The sequence below is a fragment of the Lepidochelys olivacea genome (assembly GCF_965140295.1).
Source record: "Lepidochelys olivacea isolate rLepOli2 genome assembly, chromosome: 2".
NCBI lineage: Eukaryota > Metazoa > Chordata > Testudines > Cheloniidae > Lepidochelys > Lepidochelys olivacea.
Window position 1 is genome coordinate 234,646,946 of NC_140412.1, and position 24,098 is coordinate 234,671,043.

Sequence of the window (24,098 nt, forward strand, 5' to 3'; positions counted from 1 at the left end):
ATACAAGGGTTCAAGGATGACACCAAAAAACTCCAAAAAACATCAAAGCTTTTATAAAACATGGACTCCTTTAATGATGGATTAGTTTTAAAATCCTATAATTAACCTCGCTGTTATACTCAGAAACAGTAATGGCTACGTCTTCTATTTGAACTTTGCCACAGATTAGAAAGTACAAAATAATGGAATCATTCCATTTTCTAGAATATTTTAACCTTCATTTTATCTTTATAAAAGTGCACGTTATTGTTTCGTACCTGAAACACTACGACTAATGTACATTGCTGAAAATAAATGCCTGAAGTCATTATTTTGCTAAATCATTCTAATATATGATAAACTATGGAATTAGTTGGAAATTTAACATAATGGGGTAATACTGTCAACATTTTATATGATTTCATATCAGAGATTATGAAAAGGTGTACATTCCTTATTTGGCTTTGAAATACTCCTTATCCCACTGTTTATTCTGGTTTATAACTTTTTTTTGTTTAAGATATCAAAAATAACTGTACGAAGATGTATGCATTTAAAATACCTAAACAAAAATTTCCATCATAAACAGAACAATCATTTTCTATGTAAAAGATATTCATGGGTAATAATATACCATATGGCCAAAGAGTACTACCCAGTAGGCCCTGCTGTTGCTTTTTAGAATGTAACAGATGGTTATGTTTATCACAGGATTAACTTAATCAGAAAAACTACTCCTATTCATTGAAAAATACCAGAGAGTTGACAAAATTTTGTAAAATATCACTGCCAGAAGCTTTATCCCCCTCTACAAAGGGTTGTTACTTGCACTTACTTGTTGAAAAGGTGATTGTCCACTTTTATCTTTGAATATGCTTTGAAATCATCTGGCATCAACATAATAGGGATTTGAACATGGCTCAGTTCATTGATCTAGAGGAGAGGAAAAAAAACATTTAACAATTTAGCTTTGCTGACACTTTACAAATACCCTCTACACGTGACTTAAAGGCAAAGATGGTATGTTTAGTTTGTTTTAAAACTTGTTAAATTCAGGGGAACAAATCCTAAAGCAATTTCAATTTTTCTGGATGAAAAATGCAATGACATTTTAAAGTTAGTAGCCCAGTTTTATCAGTAAATGTGGCACAGTTACTTTGAATTATTGTTAGAATGACCGATGTCATCAGTTGCCACTTCAGTAATTTTTTTAAAATGTTGCTTTGGTCAGGGGGCTGGCTATGATGGAGAAAGTAGGAAAAGCATTCCTAATCTATATTGTAGTAAGTGCCAAGAACCTCCAAAGTACTCTTGGAAAGTACTTCTCAGGAATGTTAATCAGGATGTGAAATCAGAGTAGAAATTGTGTTTTACCCTGAAAATGCTGCTCCTGTTTATTGGACAGAGTTACTTTTCTACTCCAGATCATGTGTCAAAATTTTGCCACATTTCATACACTAATTACTACTTGCCCTTACAGCCTATGAACCAGAGTCTCTTCCCTCTCCTCTCGGTCGGTATGTGCTTGAGTCCTACTACTGCAACTGTACTGAAAATAGATGCCTTGATTTAAACATTTCTTCTTACACATCTTCTCACACTCCACCTTTTAAACACCTCAGAGTAAGTATTATTTGCAATGATTTTAAGGACTAACAGATTAATGGGAATTGCATTCAAACCATTGTCTGATGGGTGCAGTACTATCACCACCATAGTGGATGAGGAGTTGAAAGAGCTAAGAACACAGATAATTAGATGGCAATAATATTGATTTGAGCTGAGGGCATGGCCTAGCGATAGCACATCAAGCTGCCATGGAGGTAACTTGGCCCTGTGCTTCTGGGTTAACAGAGTCTGGAAATGCCATGGAGGCAACGTGCTCAGCTATGGACCTGAAGAAAAGTAGGACAGAGAAGTGCTTTGAGTAGCTTCCTGAAGTCATCTTCAGTCATATCAGGAGTGACAGAGATTGAATAGGTACCATACTAAAAAGTGACCCCTTAAGTTCTAAGGGTATCCAGGGATCCGGAAAGTCTTTAAAAAACAAAACAAAAAAAACCCACTTGTATTTAGAATTTGCTTTTGTTTCAACGATAATGGTTACTTATAGGGCAGCTATAAAATGTAATTCAATGAAAGCCCTTGTTACAATGAAGAATTGTATCTGGCTGATGAATCTTGCCCATATGCTCAGGGTTTAGCTATTCGCCATATTTGGGGTCGGGAAGGAATTTTCCTCCAGGGCAGATTGGAAGAGGCCCTGGAGATTTTTCCCCTTCCTCTGTAGCATGGGGTACGGGTCACTTGCTGGAGGATTCTCTGCTCCTTGAAGTCTTTAAACCACAATTTGAGGACTTCAATAGCACAGACATAGATGACATTTTTTGCAGGAGTGGTGGGTGAAATTCTGTGGCCTGCATTGTGCAGGAGGTCAGACTAGATGATCATAATGGTCCCTTCTGACCTAAATATCTATGAATCTATGAATTTCATGGTAATGTATCACATTAAATGAGTGTAATATAATAATGATTACAATTAGGTCCCAGTTTAATTCCTGTATTAAATCTGCATTGGCAGATTCATTAACAATTAACAATTCTACCAGATTTTATTGTCAGATTTCAGAGGAGCAACCTACTGATGGTAGTAATAATAATTCCAAGTAAAAATAAAATGTGTAATATTTTTCACATAAAATCATAGTAATAACGGAACCAGACATATTACCAATGAATAATATCACTAATGATCTCATTTACATTTCTTGCACTTTTTAACTGAGAAGACATTTGGTTTTTATGAGGTATAATGTGTCTTACTGATACGTCTTTTTTTGTCGAAAGCTGTGGTAGAAGGGAAAAGTGCAGAGAAACTAGGGACAGATAAGATACTTTTTGATACTAGCCAAACAGATTTAAAAGAGCAACTGCTTAGAAGAACATTGTCAGGTTAAAAGTGTTAGAAACAAAACAAAAAACAATGAATTTCTTTGCCCATGTTCCATTTATTATTAAAACATAGAATTTTAATTTTTATATATATTTCATTTAGGCTCCTATCCTGCACAGGACATATGCAATATATGTAACTTAGGCCTTGATTAACATGAGGGCAAATACTTGAATCTGCATGGAGCCTCACTAACTTGGGGTAAATTGGAGAATTAGGGCTTTACTTTTTGCACTGCCTATCTGGACAACAAAAATCAATTAGGTTCTAGTTAATTTCAAGTTCTTGTTCATACACAATGCTGCTATGTCTGGGATGCAAACACTGAGGAAGAATGTTTGGGTTATCCTGTTTCCACCGGAATTTTATTTCTTAAATTAATAGAAACATTTACTCGCCTTAATTTTGGAATACTGTAAGCTTGTTTTAATAAATTCTGGGCAAACCTGACTTGACAGTATCCCTTTAAACTATGGAATGTTTTAGGATATTTAAAATTTCAAAAATGACCACTTACGTCACACCTTTAAGTTCATTACTAATATTTATGTTAAAAAAATAAATGCAATTGTTTTCATACGCCACAAAGGAACTTCACAGGTACTTCACCTCTTTTGCAAACACACACATTTTTGTTGTTGTATTTATTAATCTCTTAAATTTTCCAGCACAGGACTTGAACCACAGTTTAACAAACACAATAATTAGCACTGGTTGCTCTCAGTGGACTACAGCAAGTTTTAACTTGGTAACAGTGGAAAAACAATTTCAATCTCTAATGACTGCTCGGCATAAACTACTACCTGAAAATGGGCTATTTTTGTTTAGGAATCAAGTGCTCAATCCTTTCAAACCATTAGTGAAAAATCCATGAGAAAGACCACCAAATACCCAGGAAGTATTTTTAGTCATGGCTCTTGCAGGGTTCTGGATCCTGGTCCTGAAATTGATTTGCACTGGCAGATCTTTGTGCTCATGCAGAGAACCCAGTGAGCTTCAGTGAGGTTTTAAACATGGGAAAGCTTCCCTCTATGCGGAGCCAAATGCAGAGTGAGAGCTTTAGTTTGCCCACCAGGGAAGAGTCCTGCACTGGCAAGGATATGGGGTAGAGATGATCTAATATGTAGGATTCTAATTTCCTGAAGTTTCATTGTAAATATTTCACAGACAGAGAGGTACAGGAAGGTTTCACTGAGTCAGAGTAGTGGTTTGTGAGTGGTTTGAAAAATCTACTTACCATGAACTTTCAGAGAAACTGATCTTTCTCTCGAAATAAAAATTAAGACTGTAGCCCTTACAAATGTGAAGTGAGTGTAAACCAATGCAATGCTGCCTTCCTAAATCTGCAGCCAGACAGCTCCACTGCCATCTCTGCTGCTTACAACTTTCCCCAGTGACAGCAGGGCTCCTCAAAGTTTCATTGCAGTTACTCAGATTCTTACAGGGAGCAGTGAAATTGATAAGAATCAATCAATTTTACTTCAGTGCTGTTTTGGAAAGCTCTGAGCAACTACAGACAGAGGCACTGGAGTTATTTAACAGGGCCCAAAAGCAAAGTCTTAGGGGATGGGCAAAGTGGTGCACCGTTCTGCATATATCACAGTATCCAAGCAGTTCTAGGAAGAATGCTCCTTCCTCCCAGAAGTCCAAGCAGCCTTAGAATCCCTGGATTAGTAGGTGTTTGATAATTTTTTCAAGACCTACTTGTAAAAGCATCTACAGAACCTAATAAATCACTGACACATTCTCATTAAATACAATGAACAGTAAAAGCAGCAAGAACTGTTCACTGAGCACTCACTACCATCTAAAATATGCAGTCTTTGGTTGATTGCACTGTACTTCATAAATTCATACTGGAACAACCTGCACTGATGATTCAGTAATGATATAGGACCATATTTAACCATCATACAAAAAGCTGGATGATATAAGAGAGAAGCATATAGATATCTTATAGTATAACAGTTTGTTATAACAGATAAACATGGATGTTTAGATTTTCTTGCATAAAATTACCTACTCTTTTAGGTAGCTTTAATTATATTTAAAAGTGTCCTGTGCTTTCAAGTAGCAGACAGGCACTCTACACATCAAATTCTGGCTGCTTCCTGGAATGAAGGAGAACAGATCTTCAAGTAGGCACAACCACATGTTGCCAAAGCAACACCAATGTGTGTCTGTATTCTGGTCACAAGCAATCTCAAACACACACAATTTTTCTTGATACTTGTGTGTTTTAAGTATTAAAATAAAAACTACTAATTATGTTTAATTCACACATCTTAAAAAGGTAACCCATTTAATATAAATTAAATTTATTCAGCAAATTTAGGATTTTATATGCATTAATATCTGAACACCAGATTTTCTTAAATCTGTTTACTGTTGTAATTTGCTGAAAAATTTCTATGGCTATAGATTGTCCATGAGCAGTATGGTGTGATAATTTAATAACTGAAGTTCAAGCTGTGTTGCTTAGTTTTAATTGGACCCATAGTCATGTGCTATCATTTTTGTTCCCTGATTGAATAAATGTAACTAAGAATCAGATGTATGGTGGAAATATTTGTATTTACATATCCAAAATTTGCTTTCTCCAGAATTCACATAAAATTCACTGGTTTTCCACAAACATTCCTTCCAGCAAGCTCTTTTGCTAGAGTATGAAGAATACATCAGAAAGGAAAGGAGTACTTGTGGCACCTTAGAGACTAACAAATTTATTTGAACGTAAGCTTTCATGAGCTACAGCTCACTTCATCGGATGCATGCAGTGGAAAATACAGTAGGGGGATTTTATATACACAGAGAACATGAAACAATGGGTGTTACCATACATACTGTAACAAGAGTGATCAGGTAAGATGAGCTATTACCAGCAGGAGAGAAAAAACCTTTTGTAGTGCTAATCACAAAAGCTTATGCTAAAATAAATTTGTTAGTCTCTAAGGTGCCACAAGTACTCCTTTTCTTTTTGCGGATACAGACTAACACAGCTGCTACTCTGAAACCTGACATCAGAAAGAGGCATGAATGCATCCTAATGGGATTTAACTTTTCGTTCGAGAAAAAACAGATTGTTTTAAGGTATTCACTCAGTCTTAGACTATATGACAGTCAGTTCTCAATCTTTGTCTCTTCTAGAACAAAAAAGTACCACATAAAACTGAATGTGACCTTTAATGCCTCAGCTGAGGAATGACACCTCCTAGCAGTACAGACCATCAATTAACTTAAACCTTTCAAACACAAGGTCTAATTCTTCAGACACTGCTACAAAAACCTTCTAGCTCCAGCATGGTGTTCATGCATACCCATGCTTGGAATATATATAGGGACTGTCACTCAAAGAAGGTTGACTTCATATGCTAATATTTTCTGTAGGCTAGTTTTAACCTGACTAGTTTTGCAGCTCTTTGCAACAAAGAAAGGGATACCAGGTCATCATCTCACTGTGGAAACTGTAACCATACAGATAAAGCAGCTTTAGATACAAGAGGGGGGGAGCAAGGGTCAAAGGAAAAGGACCTAGGGGTGACAGCGGACGAGAAGCTGGATATGAGTCAGCAGTGTGCCCTTGTTGCCAAGAAGGCCAATGGCATTTTGGGATGTATAAGTAGGGGCATAGCGAGCAGATCGAGGGACGTGATCGTTCCCCTCTATTCGACATTGGTGAGGCCTCATCTGGAGTACTGTGTCCAGTTTTGGGCCCCACACTTCAAGAAGGATGTGGATAAATTGGAGAGAGTCCAGCGAAGGGCAACAAAAATGATTAGGGGACTGGAACACATGACTTATGAGGAGAGGCTGAGGGAGCTGGGATTGTTTAGCCTGCAGAAGAGAAGAATGAGGGGGGATTTGATAGCTGCTTTCAACTACCTGAAAGGGGGTTCCAAAGAGGATGGCTCTAGACTGTTCTCAATGGTAGCAGATGACAGAACGAGGAGTAATGGTCTCAAGTTGCAGTGGGGGAGGTTTAGATTGGATATTAGGAAAAACTTTTTCACTAAGAGGGTGGTGAAACACTGGAATGCGTTACCTAGGGAGGTGGTAGAATCTCCTTCCTTAGAGGTTTTTAAGGTCAGGCTTGACAAAGCCCTGGCTGGGATGATTTAACTGGGAATTGGTCCTGCTTTGAGCAGGGGGTTGGACTAGATGACCTTCTGGGGTCCCTTCCAACCCTGATATTCTATGATTCTATGAAAGGGCCTGATTCTCCACTTCATTACCCCTGTTTTATGCTGATGTAATTCACTTCAGAGGCCAAAATAAAACCAGTGCTATGGAATGGAGAATCAGGCCAGGTCTACACCAGAAATGTTTTGCTGGTATAACTATGTCCGTATACTGTACCAGCAAAACATTCCTAGCATGGATGTTGTTGTACGAGCAAAACTGCACTTTTACTGGTATAGCTTATTCCACCACCACCAGCCCCCACCCTGTGAAACAAGCTACACTAGCAAAAGAACAGTTTTGCTAGTATAACTGCATCTACTCTCTGGGCTTTTACTGGCAGAGCTTCAGGGATTACATGTCGTCATATCCCTGACCAACAGAGCGATCCTGGCAGAAAGCTGTGGTGTAGTGTAGCCTAGCCTCAGGCTCATATGATCACATAATCATCATATCTCAAACATTAACACTGTAATTTTTAGTCTTATGTCACAATGAGGGCTGTTAACTTTTTCACTTACTACCAATAAGTAAATAAAACAAGTCATCTTTTAAAGAGTAAGCCACATATCAGATATTTTATACCTTTTAAGTGTTTTAAACCAATGACAAATCTGTGCTTTGGGATAACATTCATTCTCATGCTCTTTGTTTTAAGGCCTCCTCTGACACAGAACTTAAAGTACGTAATATTTATATGAAATCTGACAAAGTATTTTGTGCATGCCTCCACACAGAAGTTAAGCATACATGCCTCTCAGAATAGCGCTTATACCAATGCTGCTTGTTCACAAGAGTAAAGAAAAGTTATTGATTTAAATTCCATTAGAGAAAGGGAGGAGGGAAAACAAAACAAAATTGTTAATAAATGGAATGTCATTTTCAAGGTTAAGAGTGTAACACCAACAGCTATAAATGAAAACTGCATTACAACAGCTATAACTCAAAAGTTTAAAAAAATAGTTGGAACTGTTTTATTGGCAAAAGTCATGAAATAAAACTGCTGAAACATTCATTTTCTTCTTAGCTGTTGCTCTTGAGTGCAATGAAGTCTATAATGATCTCCCACAATAGCTGATTAATATGCACCAAGTATAAGGCTTCATGCATGGAGAAAAATAAAGAAGTGATTCCTGTTTGCAAAGGACTCGAAACCAAGTATATTAATTTAATTACAATTAGTCAAGAGAATTATCACTTACAGCATAAATGAAATAAAATTATACCCATTTGCAGTGAAATGGGAAAGGTACTTTCAGTGCAATCTCTGGTACCAGCCCCTCTCTCTCAAAATTAAGCACATGTCCGGACTTTTTTTTTTAGTCACATAAGGGTGGATTTGTCATCTTTCAATTCATGATTTAAAATAGGACACTATTAACCTACTCAGTAACAAAGAGGTACTTTCTTTAGGGAAAATAAGTCCACATTTGTTATATGTCAGTAATAGTTTGTAAAAGAAAAACTCTACAGCAGGGGTCCCCAACACGGTGCCTGCAGGCACCATGGCGCCCGTCGGGGCATTTTGTGCGCCCGCAGGACACCTCCCCGCCGCCATCTCCCGGCAGCATTTCGGTGGCGACACTTCTTGCCGCCTTTTGGTGGCGGCATTTCGGTGGCAGGGTGTGAAGTGTGCTATTGCCACAAGAAAGGTTGGGAACCACAGGCCTACAGGAATCCTCTGACCTGGAATTTGAAACAGTGAAAAAGTTTGGAAAGGGAGCTGAGGACATTTTGTGCTGTAAACCCGAAATATAGAGAAAGACAAATCATAATGCTGAACATCTCAACAGTAAGTCTCACCTGAAATTAAAAGAAAGTCAAGGAAAGGTACCAGGTTTGTAAAACAGTTTGGGAAGAAAGACAAAAGCAGCAGCTGTGGATTTTCCATTTTCTGTGTTTTGAAGAGATTCCAAATAATGTTGTCTGTGGTTCGAACTTATCAGCTCTGCTTCATGTGTATGTACATCAGATGCATATTCCATATATTGCTCATCTTTTGCACGTAGCCATTGACTATGCAATCAAAACTGATGCATTGTGTGATCAACACATTTGTGCTACATTTTCCAGTAATATATAAATATGAAAACAAGCAAAAAAAAAAAAAGCTCGCCTTTAAGTCTGATGGCAACAATGTGAGCCTAAGTAATCTACATGTGCTCCCTTGTGTTGTGCCATCATTCTGGTTTTCCTGGATCCAGGCAGCAAGATTCATTCCTGGCCATTGGGACAGCATAACAGACTTTCTCTTTAAAGAAGATGATGCAGTACCTCAAAGAAGACAATGAAACTAAAATGGATGATAGAGGACAATGGAAACCAGTGAGAACGGTAATGCAAGTTATCTTTTCTGTGTGTATTTTTTGGAAAAATCTATGGGGTTCATTTGCAATTAGAAACAAATCTACCTCAGACATCAAAATAATATGCTGCTTTACTGCAATTTACAAGTTGCTGCTTATGTACATGGTACCTTAAAAGAAGTGAAACCTCAAGTCAGAGGGCTCCAAAAGGCAACTCCTTTCATCTGCAATGCATGCTTTCACACCAGAATTTCAAAGCAAACTATACCCCACAATATATTTGATGGACGCTATGGATCAGGATCTCTTTTTGCCAACTGTAAAGCGTTTGATCCATTTGTCAAGCTCCAATGTCACACAATTTTAGCAACTATGAAAATATGCTGTGTATTTTCCCATGAAAGACAGAAGAGTTCAAGAACGATTCTGATTAATACATGGCATGTGAAGTACCCTGTAATGACAGTGTACTAGTACTTTAATATTGGAGAAGTAAAAAAAAAAAAATTAAAAAAAAATCATTGCCTGTCATGTGCACTGCGGAATTTTGTGCATTTGGAGTATCAGTAACTTCAGAGTCTGCGGAAAGATTATTCAGTCTGTTCAGACAGCCAAGTGCTGCAATGCGTCTCCTAAGACCAACTTGGGAAGCTAAATGTTTTGTACTACAATAAGTACATGAGTTCAAAATTGGACAGTCCTCTCAATTTCCCGCAACTGTGAAAACTCAATAGATAAAAACAGGAAAAAATGTTTAAATCTCATAATTTCATGCAACCAAGAAAATTAAAAGATTTTAAAAAAATGCTTAATGTAAAATACGTATCTGCCAAAATGACCATTTAAAAAAAAAAACCCACCACCAGCACCACCTAATTCTGCCAAACCAAAGTATAAACATATGCACTACAACCTTGAGTTTCTGAACTTTAGCTATCCAGAACACTCTATGATCTGGAGCAGTCCTGCAGCAAAGGTTGTCTATTAATTACTAACACTATAAATTAATCACAGTTAACTAAAGCAATTAACTCAGAACAAATTAACTTGATTTAAAAAATTAATCCCGAATAATGGCAGTTTTAATTTCACTTAAACAATAGAACAGATCAGGGATTCTCAAACTTCACTGCACCATGACCCCTTTCTGACAATAAAAATTACTACACGACCCCAGGAGGGGGGACTGAAGCCTGAGCCCCACTGCCCCTGGTGCAGAGGGCCTCCCCCCCCCCAAGCCCAAAGGCTTCAGAGTGGCACTGTCAATCTAAAGTACCAAAATTTGCCTCTCTTAAAAAGATAAATGCTTGAGTGTGCCTTTTACATACAGCATATATGCAGTACAACCTTGCTTAGGTAAATACCTTGGGAGATGAACTAAGGGAACGTTTCCTGGGCCACTTGTCACTATTGTGCAGATATATTATTTTTTATTACAAATATTTCCTCTGTAAAAAAGATAAAAGTGCAATCTACAAGTCAAAGCATGAAGAGGGATACGAATGTTTAGCATTTCTGGCACGTAAATATCTTCGGCCCTGGGCAATGGGGCTCAGGTTTTGGCTTCAGCCCTGGGCCACAGCAAATATAAATCAGCTTTGGCGACCCCATTAAAACAGGGTCATGACCCACTTTGGGGTTCCGCCCCACAGTTTGAGAACCCCTGGAATATATAAACAGAATAGCATTTTTCAATTCACCTCATACAAGTACTGTAGTGAAATCTCTATTGTGAAAGTGCAACTTACGACTGTGGAATTTTTTTTTAAATAATTGCACTCAAAAACAAAACTAAAACTTTAGCGCCTACAAGTCCACTCAGTCCTACTTCTTGTTCAGCCAGTCACTGATACAAACAAGTTTGTTTACATTTACGGGCAATAATGCTGCCCGCTTCTTATTTATGTCACTTGAAAGTGAGAACAAGAGTTTGCATAGCACTGTTAAAGCCAGTGTTGCAAGATATTTACGTGCCAGATATGCTAAACATTCGTATCCCTCTTCATGCTTTGACTTGTAGATTGCACTTTTATCTTTTTTACAGAGGAAATATTTGTAATAAAAATAATATAAAGTAAGCTCTACACTTTGTATTCTGCGTTGTAATTGAAATCAACATATTTGAAAATGTAGAAAAACATCCCAAAGTATTCATAATAAATTTAAATTGGTATTCTATCAATGTTTAATAGTACGATTAAAACTGTGATTAATTGTGATCAATATTTTTAATCTCGCAATTAATCACAATTAAATTTAATGGTTTGACAGCCCTATTATTACATTAGGTAAATAAATATCTGCACAATAGCAACAAGTGGCCCAGAAAACGTTCCCTTAGTTCATCCCCCATGGTATTTACCTAAGCAAGGTTGTACTGCATAAACACTGTATGTAAAAGGCACACTCAAGCATTTATCTTTTTAAGAAAGGCAAATTTTGGCACTTTAGATTGACAGTGCCACTCTAAATAGATGGCTCAGTTTGAAAAAATATCAGACTTCCAGTCTCCACAGACCTACAGTTCAGAAGCAGGGAGAGGGGTGCTTGCAGGCAAAATTTGTGTTTGCAACTCATTTTGCTCCTGCAGGTTTAGGAATGAATTCACTCTGCCAGGAAAATAGAGGTTGCAGTTAATTGCAAATAAGGGAATAATAAAAGCCTACTGGACATTGAATAAATAGTAAGGCTTAGCTGGTAATGGTTCTGAAATTAGCACACAGGTTTTCCCAAAAAGCCATCTTACGCTGTGACATTTTAAAATAAGCTTAACTAATTTTATATGATTTCAAATCAAGCAATGAATATACTCAAGTTGTTAGGCATTATTAATGGCCCTTATTTAATTCAGATACATTCCCCCTAAATACTAGATTACCAGTGCAATGCCTAATTAAGCATTAGGTTTCATTCTGTCAGAATACAAGCAGCAATAAATTACTTGTATGCAAAGCAGACAGACATCTAAGCTGCATACAATAAAAGCAGTTGACTGCAGATATTGCATATTTAGCTGGAGTGGACAGAGAACAATTAGTCTGTCCTCTAACAGTCCAGTGTGTATCTTCTTTTTACACTGCAGCAAGGAGCTTGCATAACATGTAACAGAAGTTGTGGCTGGCTAGAAACTTTGAAGAGGAAAGGACCCAAGTCCACTAATGTCTGTGTGTCCATCCCAGTGAAATCACAAAATCACCAAGTGATCCCTAATGGGTGCTTCTGGTGCAAGTTATCTTTCCATTTAAATTCCATTCATTTGTATATGCAATACATTAAATATCTGATATCTCATCTTTGATAAGAATGTAAGTATTAACAATCACAAAACATTTCTGCCTTCCTTTCAAATGACATGTCCTTTTTCACATCAACCTCCCAGGGCTGAAGCTAGAATGGTACTGGATGTTTTGTGCTAAATGCTGCACAAAGTCACAATTACAGCCCTTAGTGGTTTCAACAAACTAAACCTAGGTTGCTGTTCTCTTGGCAGATGCAGATGGCTGCGGTTGTACAAGTTGCACTTTATTTCCAGATCTTTGTGAATGGGTAGACATTTCTCTACTATCTGACTACCTGGGCCTAGCAAGGTACAAGTGAACTGATTTGTTTATTATAAGAGGGGTAGCCGTGTTAGTCTGGATCTGTAAAAGCGGTAAAGAGTCCTGTGGCATCTTACAGACTAACAGACTTATCGGAGCACAAGCTTTTGTGGATGAATACCCACTTAGATGCATGTAGTGGAAATTTCCAGAGGCAGGTATAAATATGCAAGCAAGAAACAGGCTATGGATAACAAGCTTAGTTCAATACAGGAGGATGAGGCCCTTTTTCTAGCAGTCGAGGTGTGAACACCAAGGGAGGAGAAACTGCTTTTGTAGTTGGCTAGCCATTCATAGTCTTTGTTTGAACCTGAGCTGAGAGAAAGACACGCATGGTCTTTTTTGTTCTTTGTATTTTAAACAAAATTTATGTATTTAAATAGAGTGACCATATTTCCCTATGCTGAATATGGGACAGCTGGTAAAATTACTTATATTCAAGTGTGTTCACTGGCAACAATCAGAACTATGCAGTACAAATGTTCAAATTAATATCAAGTTGACTGAGCCTCCGTTAAAAAGAAATACTGCGTAGTTGGATTATTTTTATTTGCCTTCTCATCCTTAAGGTTTTAGGGTTCACAGAGTGAGGGGTGAAATACACATCCCTATCTTCTCACCCCCCCCCCACTCCTGTACACCTCTCTCACACCAGGGTTTGACCAATCAACCAATCCTCCCTGCCCAGCACTCTACGCCCTCCATGCCTGGCTGAGCCCCTGGGCTGGACCTGTCTTCCCGAGGCAACACATGGAGGGGAGGCACGCAGGGTCACTTGCCCCCCCCCCACCCCCACGATTTCTGCCAGGGTTCACACCAGAATGTGGCCAGCATCAGCCTTTTGGCACTGTTCTGGAGAGAAGCGACGGGAGCTGCTTCAAGTGGGGGGAGGGGGGGGGCAAGAAATGGATGTCCTGGCCCATGTCTTTGCAGAGCTCATCTCTTCTTCTTCCCCCCTGCCCCTGTGGCTGGAAGCAGCTTGTCCCTTCTTGCCTGTACAGTGTTGAAAGGCAACTAACACCTCCCGGCTGCTGCTGGCCACTGACATAACCCAGATGCCTCCTGTCTCCCCTTCACCCCCACCCCGGCTACAGTGTGGGCAGAAAGGAGTTAAGCCCTAAAGACACACTGTGCACCAGGGCCTAGGGAACCTGACTCTGGGGGCTTCAGCTAACTGGCCAGAGAGGTGGCTCAGGAGGGGAGGGTGCCTTGGGGATGGAGCAGCCCCAAACTCCCTGGGGGCAGGACCTAGGGCAGGGAGGTGCGGGGTGAAGAGGATGCTAAGCCCCTGACCAGGGGTCTGCTGTGGAGCCTCAGGTTCGGGGCATGAACAGGCTGGAAATCACTTCCCCTCATCCCCACTCCAGAGCTTAGCTGAGGGGCAGAGGGGCTTCCCTGTGCCAGCGTTGTGCAGGGCTTTGGCACACACAGGTCCCAGTACCTCATGGTTTTCCCGGGGCACCTGCCCAGCCAGAGATGGGAGGGGAGGGGAGGGGAGGGAGGGAAGAAAGGAGCCTGCCGGCTAGGTAGCTGATGAGCTGAGTGCTCTAACCAGGGATTGGTTCTCCACACAGTGCTGGAAGCAGGACGAGCCCCACCAGTGGGGATATGGAGAAGCAGCAGGGATGGAGGGCGGGGGGGGGGGGGGGAGGAAAGCAGGGAGAGGACAGTGAGAGGGGGAGCATGTGAAGGGCTAATGGGTGGACAACAGAGGTGACATGTAACTGGCCACTGCCTGGCGCCTGCCCGCACTCACCAGCCACTGCAGCGCTCAGCCAGTGCTGGCCAGAAACGGGACCAGAAACGGGGGCAGGGCCCTGCTGGCCGAGAGCCAGCACACAGAGGGGGCTGAGCTGACGGACCAGCAGGGGGAGCGGCCGGCCCTGCATGCTGCATCTTCACCCCACCACCAGCTTTGAACACCCACCCCCACTGTCGGCCACTGGACCCCCGCCCCGCCCCCCCCCCCCGCTGGTGGGAGGGCAGCTGGTAAGCAGGGATCCAGCCAGCAGCAGGACCCACCAATACTGGGAGGAGAGAGAGAGAAAATACAGGACAATTTGCCAGTTTTTAAGAAAAAGTCAGGACACCTGCAAGAGGGCTTAAATATGGGACTGTCCCTTTAAAAATTGGACATTTGATCACCCTATATTTAAACATATTTTAAACACTGGGGCTCATTGAGATTGGGCTAGAAGGTGGGAGAGACGCAGAGAAGAGACTCCAGAAAAGTAGTGTGTCCTGGTCTAAATATAGGACTGAACAGCAGGAATCCCTAAATTCTGACACAGACATTAACACCAATTTTCCCCTGTGGCTTTGTGCAAATCATTTACTCTATCTCAGTTTTCTCTTCCGAAGAATGGGACAGAAATAGTTACCTGCCATTTGGTGTGCTATGAGGATTACTGTTTGAACAGAACTTTGAAGATGAAAAATACAGCCATGAAGAGCAGCTCTGTGTAAGCTCGAGTGCTTGTCTCTCTCACCAACAGAAATTCGTCCAATAAGATAGTTCCTCACCCAACTTGTCTTTTAAGATGAAAAATACTTAGTAGCAGCATTTTTAAGGTGGTCCAACAGTTTGACCTATTGTCCTTGATAAATCTCTCTTTGAAAGGCACAAAATACAGACACACAGGAAGAGACAAAACAGGCCTGATCTGCAACTGAATAATCCTTATTCAAGCAGCTCATTGACTTCCATAGTGTTAAAGGACGATTACGCCCGAAGAGAGAGAGTGTTTGTGGAAATTCATTATTTGAAGAGTGAAACTGAGAGGAAGTTTCATTATAAATGGGTCTAATAAGTCCTATTTGTTCAGCTGATGTGTGCCATTCTTCCAGAGCCTTCTTGGCAAGTCTGGAAACTAGGAAGGTCTGACCAAATAGTAAAAAGAAAAGGAGTACTTGTGGCACCTTAGAGACTAACAAATTTATTTGAGCATAAGCTTTCGTGAGCTACAGCTCACTTCATCGGATGCATGCCGTGGAAAATACAGAAGATATTTTTATACACACAGACTATGAAAAAATAGGTGTTTATCACTACAAAAGGTTCTCTCTTCCCCCCACCCCACTCTCCTGCTGGTAATAGCTTATCTAAAGTGATCACTCTCCTTACAATGTGTATGATAATCAAGGAGGGCCATTTCCAGCACAAATCCAGGTTTCTGTATTTTCCACAGTATGCATCCGATGAAGTGAGCTGTAGCTCATGAAAGCTTATGCTCAAGTAAATTGGCTAGTCTCTAAGGTGCCACAAGTACTCCTTTTCTTTTTGTGAATACAGACTAACACAGCTGTTACTCTGAAACCTGACCAAATAGTAGTTACACTTGGGTGACAACATTTTCACATGTTAATCATTGCTAATATTCTACTACTATCTTGTACAGTTAGTAAATTCTAGTCCTGTTTTGCTGTGGTTATCAGCTTGTCTTAAAACATAATGGATCTTGCTGGGACAAGGCAGGCCACTGAGTAGTCTCATTCCCAAATATGGTACAAGCCACAGTATTGCTACTGGGACAGTGTATGTCTCCTATTAAAATACAAAGTGAAAGTGAGGTAATTATTTTGAAACCTTTGCAGTCTCACCTCAAGGGCTTGGAAAAGGTGAAAGAGGTCAGCAGATAATCAATTTTTGTGGAAAACATTTGTTTGTCACAGACCAACACAGTCATTTTGTAAATATCATTTGACAGTTTAAGACGCACTCAAAAGCATTTTTGCAAGAAAAGGTTCTGTTACTCAGTAGGAAAACCATGAGCTACAAAAATATAAAATAAAGTGTATTATGCTGAAATATGAGACATTCACAATTGCTAGGAGTCAAATATGCTGATCTTTGACGGTCCCGTCCCCCCGCAAAGCACAAAGTAAAAATAACTATTCACACTTTTGTCAGAAACTACAGAATACAGTAGGAGTTAAAATTCCATAAGAGACAGTTCTGCTGAATAAATAATTCCCTAAATCAGCCTCTAAATTAACACCTACTATTTGACTCTGAGGAAAATATAATGTATTTAATTTTAACTGATATTTTGGGATCTATTTTCATTTAAATGTACGGAGAAAAAAACTTACTTACCTAACAATTTAATATGCTTTGAAGTTTTACCTGTCTGCTAATGCCCACCAGTAACCATAGTTTTAGCCTTATTTTCAGGGCATACCTGTCAGTGGACTGGATTACTCAGCTTCATCAAAAGCCACCAATGCTAGAAAAGTTGATCTGGTGAAGCCAAGGATTACTGAAACTATATGAATATAGAAAGGCATACATTTCACAGAATGCTAGGTCCTCGACATCTTAAACCTTGTTTTATATTGCATCAAATATTTTTACATATTTAGGTATTCTGACTGAAGCATCAATAGAAGGTGACTTATTTTTGAAGGAAAAAAATGTGCTACTTTTTAATTCTTGGGATTGGACCCTGAACTACTGTACAAAATAATCAAATAAAACACCTAATAAAAGATCTATTCATTCATGCTAAGAAACAGATGTTCTCATTAAAGAATTTTTAGTTGTCGTTTTCAGCAGTATGAACGTAATGAAGCATCTCAGAGGTGAAAGAAGTTCATAGTTCATAGATCCATTATGGAAAACAGGATACGGTGACATAAATGGGAGAGAAGGAAAGTGTTCAGAAGAGAATTAGTTGTAACAAATACTGGTTCCTTGTTGTCTTATATACATCCAACTTATCATTTACAGATTTGTCCCAATCTATTTATTGAAGAGACTGCTTTTTACATCATGTGGTCAGATGTATACATATTAAGACATGGAGCTAAAGAGACTATTTGGGTATTTATCAAAACTTGCTAATATAACCATCTTTAAATTAAGACTATCCAGACCCAAAAACATCCAACTGAACATTTTATAATTTGGCAATCGTTACTTTTTCATGTAATTTTAAGCTGACGTTCTCTTTCAAGAAAGTTTACAGAGCAAACTATATCAAAATCAAGTCACACCAAACCCTAATGTTAAGAAATGAAATCCAAAAAACCTTTAAGGAATCAAAACACAGGATATTTCCATATTCTAGAAAATCCAGTGCATCTGCTGTACGTAGACAAGTGTAATGCCACATTTTTGCTAATGTAGTTAGTTTTAAAAAAAACCTTCTGTGCATCAGCATGTACCTTTCATTTTAGTGCAAAAATTTACACCTTGTATGTGCCAAATACTCTTAGCTTTTACACAAGTCTACAAAATAGAAACTGAGAAACCCAGATTAAATGTCACCATGCTCTGATACTCTAGAAAAGCTAGAACAGAAACGACATGCATAAATTATACTAATGTCAATGAGGGAATCTGTTCAATAACAAGGATAAATACGTCTGTTAGTCTATAAGGTGCCACCGGACTTTTTGCCGCTTTTCCAATGAATGAAGATTGCATCTCAAGTTTCTCTCATACCTGAATATGCAAAGGTGTTTACAAAGTGCCAAGTGGCTTTTGAAAGCCAAACAATGTCCTTCACAAACAATCTCAGTCTGAACGAGAAATCGCAAATAGCCAAATCATTGTGGTTTTGGATGAATGGCAATACACACAACAAACATGAGCTCATCTGTTTTTCTAATTTAGCATTTAGAAAGAAAACAGAACATGGAATATAGTTCAAACAACTTAGCACCATTTTCAAGTTATACTCCAATGAACACCCCACAAAACTGATAAAACAGTATTTTACTTTTGGAGCAGAAATAGCTGAACACACAAATTTTCCTTACTGTGGTTTGCATAACAAGAAGTTGCATCACTACTATATCTTTCACAACAGCTGATATCTTCATCCTCCATTTGAAACACTTTGCATTATTATTTACACTTGTCAGAAGTGATTATCAATAGCAAATCCAACTTCATTTTTTAAATTACTTTAAAGAAACAAGCTCCTATAGGTTAAAAGGATGTGCTCTAGTTTACCAGTTTTGCCTTGAAAACTTCACAAGAGAACATCTAAAAAGGAGAGGATGTAAAAGGCACCATGATGATAATGCAAATATTCACCTTTGCAAAAAGGAAAAGGCACCCAGTTTAAGAAATACCATATTGCACCAGGTCAGACAGTAGTGAGAACCTCTAAAAAGGTCTCAATTCTTCTCTCAAAATACAGAAATATCTTGCTACTTTCCTGTATATTCTACTGTATATACTGTAGATTCTACAAAAAAAAAAAAAAATCAGTCCAACAGACACATGAACACAATACCAAGGTACAATCACACAAAAAGAGCCGGTGATATGCCAACTACATTCTATAGAGCACTCAGGGGCTGCTCAAGCTTATGCACTGAACCTGTTCTGAGTGCACGTCAGCCTTGATCTGTACCTTGATAGCTCATTCTTCATTCATTCTAAGCAGACTGTTATATAGTGCTTCTCTACCTTTTTTTTTTTTTTTTTGGAATGGTGACAACTGCCAACCAGAAACTTAAGATTAAACAACCCATACAGTCAAAGAATTCAAGATCTGAACTGATAATACATTAGATTCACTACACTGCCAGTTCACATCCATAAAGCTTTTTTTTTAAAAAAAATATTTCCCCTAAATCACTGTTATCTGGCTATTCTGATCACTAGTGCTCATCTAATAATGTTTATTGCACACAGACTTAACTGGCAGGTTTGTAACCCCAATTCTGCCATACAATGTATTTATACAATATATCCTGGGTCTCTAAATACTTGAAATGTAATGATAAGCTCAAAAGGTGTGTAAGCATATTGAATAAAAAACAAACATTAACAAGTCAGCAAAACAAGCTCTGCCTAGAGAAGTAATAAAATAAGTGTTCTGAAAACAATATTTGAAAGCTAATTTACACAGAACAAAAGGATTCTGTTTGTAGCACATTCCACTCTACATTTTTTCTTCACTTCCCATTTTTATTGAAAATGTCTCAAGGCCAGGGATCCACTAAACATACTTGTTAGAGGATTTATCTTTCAACTCATGGGAAAAGTCAATGTATATTATACAGTCTGATTTCCAAAACCTATGTGACCATAGCTAAACAGGCAGCTAGCTGTGACGACTGCTCATAGCATAAAATTCATTCATGTCACTGTTACTACTTTCACCTTCTCCTTCACTTACCATGTGTTTATTTTGTCCACATGTTGTGTTTTGTCGCAAGAGACTGAACTCTTTGGGGCAGGAAATGTCTGAGTGCTTAACATTTTTCACAATGGGACCTTCATTGAGGCCTCTATGTGCAAAAACCACAAATAATAAGAAGTACTATAGGAATTATGTACGCAGTGTTGTTGTAGCTGTGTTGTTCCCAGGACATTAGAGAGAAAATGTGGGTGAGGTAAGGTAATATCTTTTATTGGACCAGCTGTAAAAGATATTACCTCACCCACCTTGTCTCAATAGGAACTATGTACAGTTAATGTCATATAATGAGTGTTCAATGTTACTATGCATGCAAGTTATACTGATTATACACTTAAAAAAAATAAACTAAGGAAGTATACACAGTGCAAGTCTGATGGCAAGCAATATCCCCCTTAAACAAATTTTCTATTGGTTGGGGGGTAGAAGGACCTCAATAGTGAAGGGTTCATTTTCATCAGCATTTTAAAAAGTATAAAGGGAGTATTAAGGGATGGAGAAGGATACTGTGGCTCCCAGTGTAATAATGATAATTCTGTTGCATCAAGTACCCTCTTTTCCCTCCAAGGTGCACTGGGCATCTGCTCACACTATTAACATATATTAATAAAGGAGTCATAAAACAATATAAATCCCCACCCAAAATACAATTAGATATAAAATTACAATGAAAAATAATTTTGGGTGGGAGGCAGTTAGCAAAAGAATACCACGATCAACTGAGGACACTTGAAGAATAGGGAGTAAAATCCTGGCTCCACTGAAAGCAAAACTCCCACTGAATTTAATAAAAAGGAGTACTTGTGGCACCTTAGAGACTAACAAATTTATTTGAGCATAAGCTTTCCTGAGCTACAGCTCACTTCATCAGATGCATTCAGTGGAAAATACAGTGGGGAGATTTATATACATAGAGAACATGAAACAATGGGTGTTACCATACACACTGTAAGGAGAGTGATCACTTAAGGTGAGCTGTTACCAGCAGGGGGGCGGGAGGGGGAAAACCTTTTGTAGTGATAATCAAGGTGGACCATTTCCAGCAGTTGACAAGAACATGTGAGGAACAGTGGCGGGGGGGGGGGAATAAACATGGGGAAATAGTTTTACTTTGTGTAATGACCCATCCACTCCCAGTCTTTATTCAAGCCTAAGTTAATTGTATCCAGTTTGCAAATTAATTCCAATTCAGCAGGTGAACGAGCCTCTGATATTGTGGCTGAATAGGGGACACCATCATAGGGCCTAATCACATCAGCCATAATATCAGAGGCTCGTTCACCTGCACATCTACCATCTACCAATGTGATGTATGCCATCATGTGCCAGCAATGCCCCTCTGCCATGTACATTGGTCAAACTGGACAGTCTCAACGTAACAGAATAAATGGACACAAATCAGACGTCAAGAATTATAACATTCAAAAACCAGTTGGAGAACACTTCAGTCTCTCTGGGCACTTGATTACAGACCTAAAAGTTGCAATTCTTCAACAAAAAAACCCTTCAAAACAGACTCCAACGAGAGACTGCTGAATTGGAATTAATTTGCAAAGTGAATACAATTAACTTAGGCTTGAATAGAGACTGGGAGTGGATGGGTCATTACACAAAGTAAAACTATTTCCCCATGTTTATCCCCCCGCCCCTTCCTCAGACGCTCTTGTCAACTGCTGGAAATGGTCCACCTTGATCATCACTACAAAAGGTTTTCCCCCTCCCACCCCCCTGCTGGTGACAGCTCACCTTAAGTGATCACTCTCCTTACAGTGTGTATGGTAACACCCATTGTTTCATGTTCTCCATGTATATAAATCTCCCCACTGTATTTTCCACTGAATGCATCTGATGAAGTGAGCTGTAGCTCACGAAAGCTTATGCTCAAATAAATTTGTTAGTCTCTAAGGTGCCACAAGTACTCCTTTTCTTTTTGTGAATACAGACTAACACGGCTGCTACTCTGAAAACTGAATTTAATGAGTCCAGGATTTCACCCCAGATCTTTAAAAGACTTCGGCCATGTCTACACGACAAAATTATGTCAACCTAACGTATGTCAACAAACAGCCACCACAGTTTAATTGCTTTGTGTGCACACGCACACTTGGCTCCTTGTATTGGTGGTGCTCGTTCTCACCAGGAGCACTTGTTTTGATTGTATGGGCATTATGGGATGGCTTCTGAAAGTCAGTAACAGTTGATGCAAGCAACACAGTGCCTACCGCTGCGTCAACCTAATTATATCAACCATGACTCTACGCCGCTCGGGGAGGTGGTGTTACTAAATCAGCATAGAGAGGCACTTACATCATCAGTAGCCAAATTTAAGGAAAAACACTTCCACAGCTAGGTTAACACAAAGCAGCTTATGTTGACCCAACCATGTAGTATAGACCAGGCCAAATTTAAAAGGTGGGTATATGGGCCTGAGGTGGTGTAATAAGTGAAAGCACTAGCCCTTGCTTCTGGAGACTTAATATCTGAATCTAAGTCACAGACTAAAGAAGTCTGATGGTTTTATCTGTAGTGGAAGTTTGTATAGCCAGTACATTGTATAGATTCAACATAACATTTCAAAGAAGCTCCTTTCAGAACAACTTTTCTAAGCAATCAGGAAGCAAGAACCATGAAATTTCGCAACAGGTGTCAGAAATTTCTGCCAAACATGATTTTATTGTTTCATACAAATTTCAAGCTGTACCACAGTGAGAGGAAAACATTTGCATCAACTCAGCCATCTTAAAAAGAGATAATTAGTTAAATACAATCTGTGTTAGCTATTGCACCTAATGGGAGCAGATAATTCAAAACTACTCTTGCTTCCTAATTAAAAGGAAATTCTAAATTTGTAGAAATTCTTATTTCTCTCACTCGAGAGTATTTAGAACGCAAATTACTATTTATTTGAGAAAATCAGGGCAAGTACATGTTCTGGCACCAGTGTCATACACGAAAAACATTCATGTCTTGATTATCATTATAAACATTTTTCAGATACTAAGTATCCAGAAATAATACCCACTAAGTTAATTTTGCCATTCTGCTACAGGCTAAATATTTGATTCACTTTATGTTGTTTGATAGCTCCAGCAAGTTTTCATGATCCTGTGGAACAGCAGATGCTTTACAGAGTAATCGTGAAGCAGTGAGATGATCTCATGTGTAAAAGGGAAAAGATTAAAAAACCTAATACCTGTAAGAGGGAATGAGCAAACCACTGATTCTAAGGCAATGCTACATTAGCACTTTTGTCAGTAAAACTTATGTTGATCGGGGTGTGAAAAAACACACCCCTAACCAACATAAGTTACACCAACAGAAGCACTGGTGTGGACAGTGCTATGTTGGCAGGAGATGCTCTCCCGTTGGCATAATTAAACCACTAAGCTCTGGAATGAACTCACACAGGAAAATGATAAGAGACAAAGACACCATATCACCTCTGGGTGGACACCTCACAAAGCACTCTGCATTTGACCTATCAGTCCTCATCCTTAAAGGAAACCTGCACAACACTTTCAAAAGATGAGCCTGGGAGCTTAAATTCATAACTTTGCTAGACTCATAAAATCATGGTCTTAATAAAGACACTGGATGACAGCTTATTACAACAATCTAACCCACTAAGCCCACTTTTTGTCCAATAACTACAGGAGCGTTAATGGGCCACTTCACCTTGAATGTCCCTTAGAATATGTGCTAGCTACTTATGCTCGAAACTATCTGTTCAATCTTGTATTTAGCTGTGACATGCTTAGTACCTTTCCCAAACCAGAAGAGCTTTGCATAGCTTGAAACCTTGTCTCTCACCAACAGAAGTTGGTCCAATAAAAAATTATTATCTCACTAACCTTGTCTCAGGAAAAGGGAGACACACATACACTTTTGTAAAATAAGATATAAATAAACATAGCCACAGAGTA

At 39.0% G+C, this 24,098-nt stretch overlaps 1 protein-coding gene across 4 annotated transcripts in view; it reads right to left on the reverse strand.

Moving 5' to 3' along the window:
- PIP4K2A (phosphatidylinositol-5-phosphate 4-kinase type 2 alpha) overlaps positions 1–24,098 on the reverse strand; it is a 206,392-nt gene that overhangs the window by 99,941 nt on the left and 82,353 nt on the right. For all 4 annotated transcript variants that reach the window (XM_084620274.1, XM_084620275.1, XM_084620276.1 and 1 more), the window contains one exon: positions 815–912. In XM_084620274.1, coding sequence (XP_084476400.1) covers positions 815–912 — 98 coding nt within the window. The remainder of the gene's footprint in view (positions 1–814; positions 913–24,098) is intronic.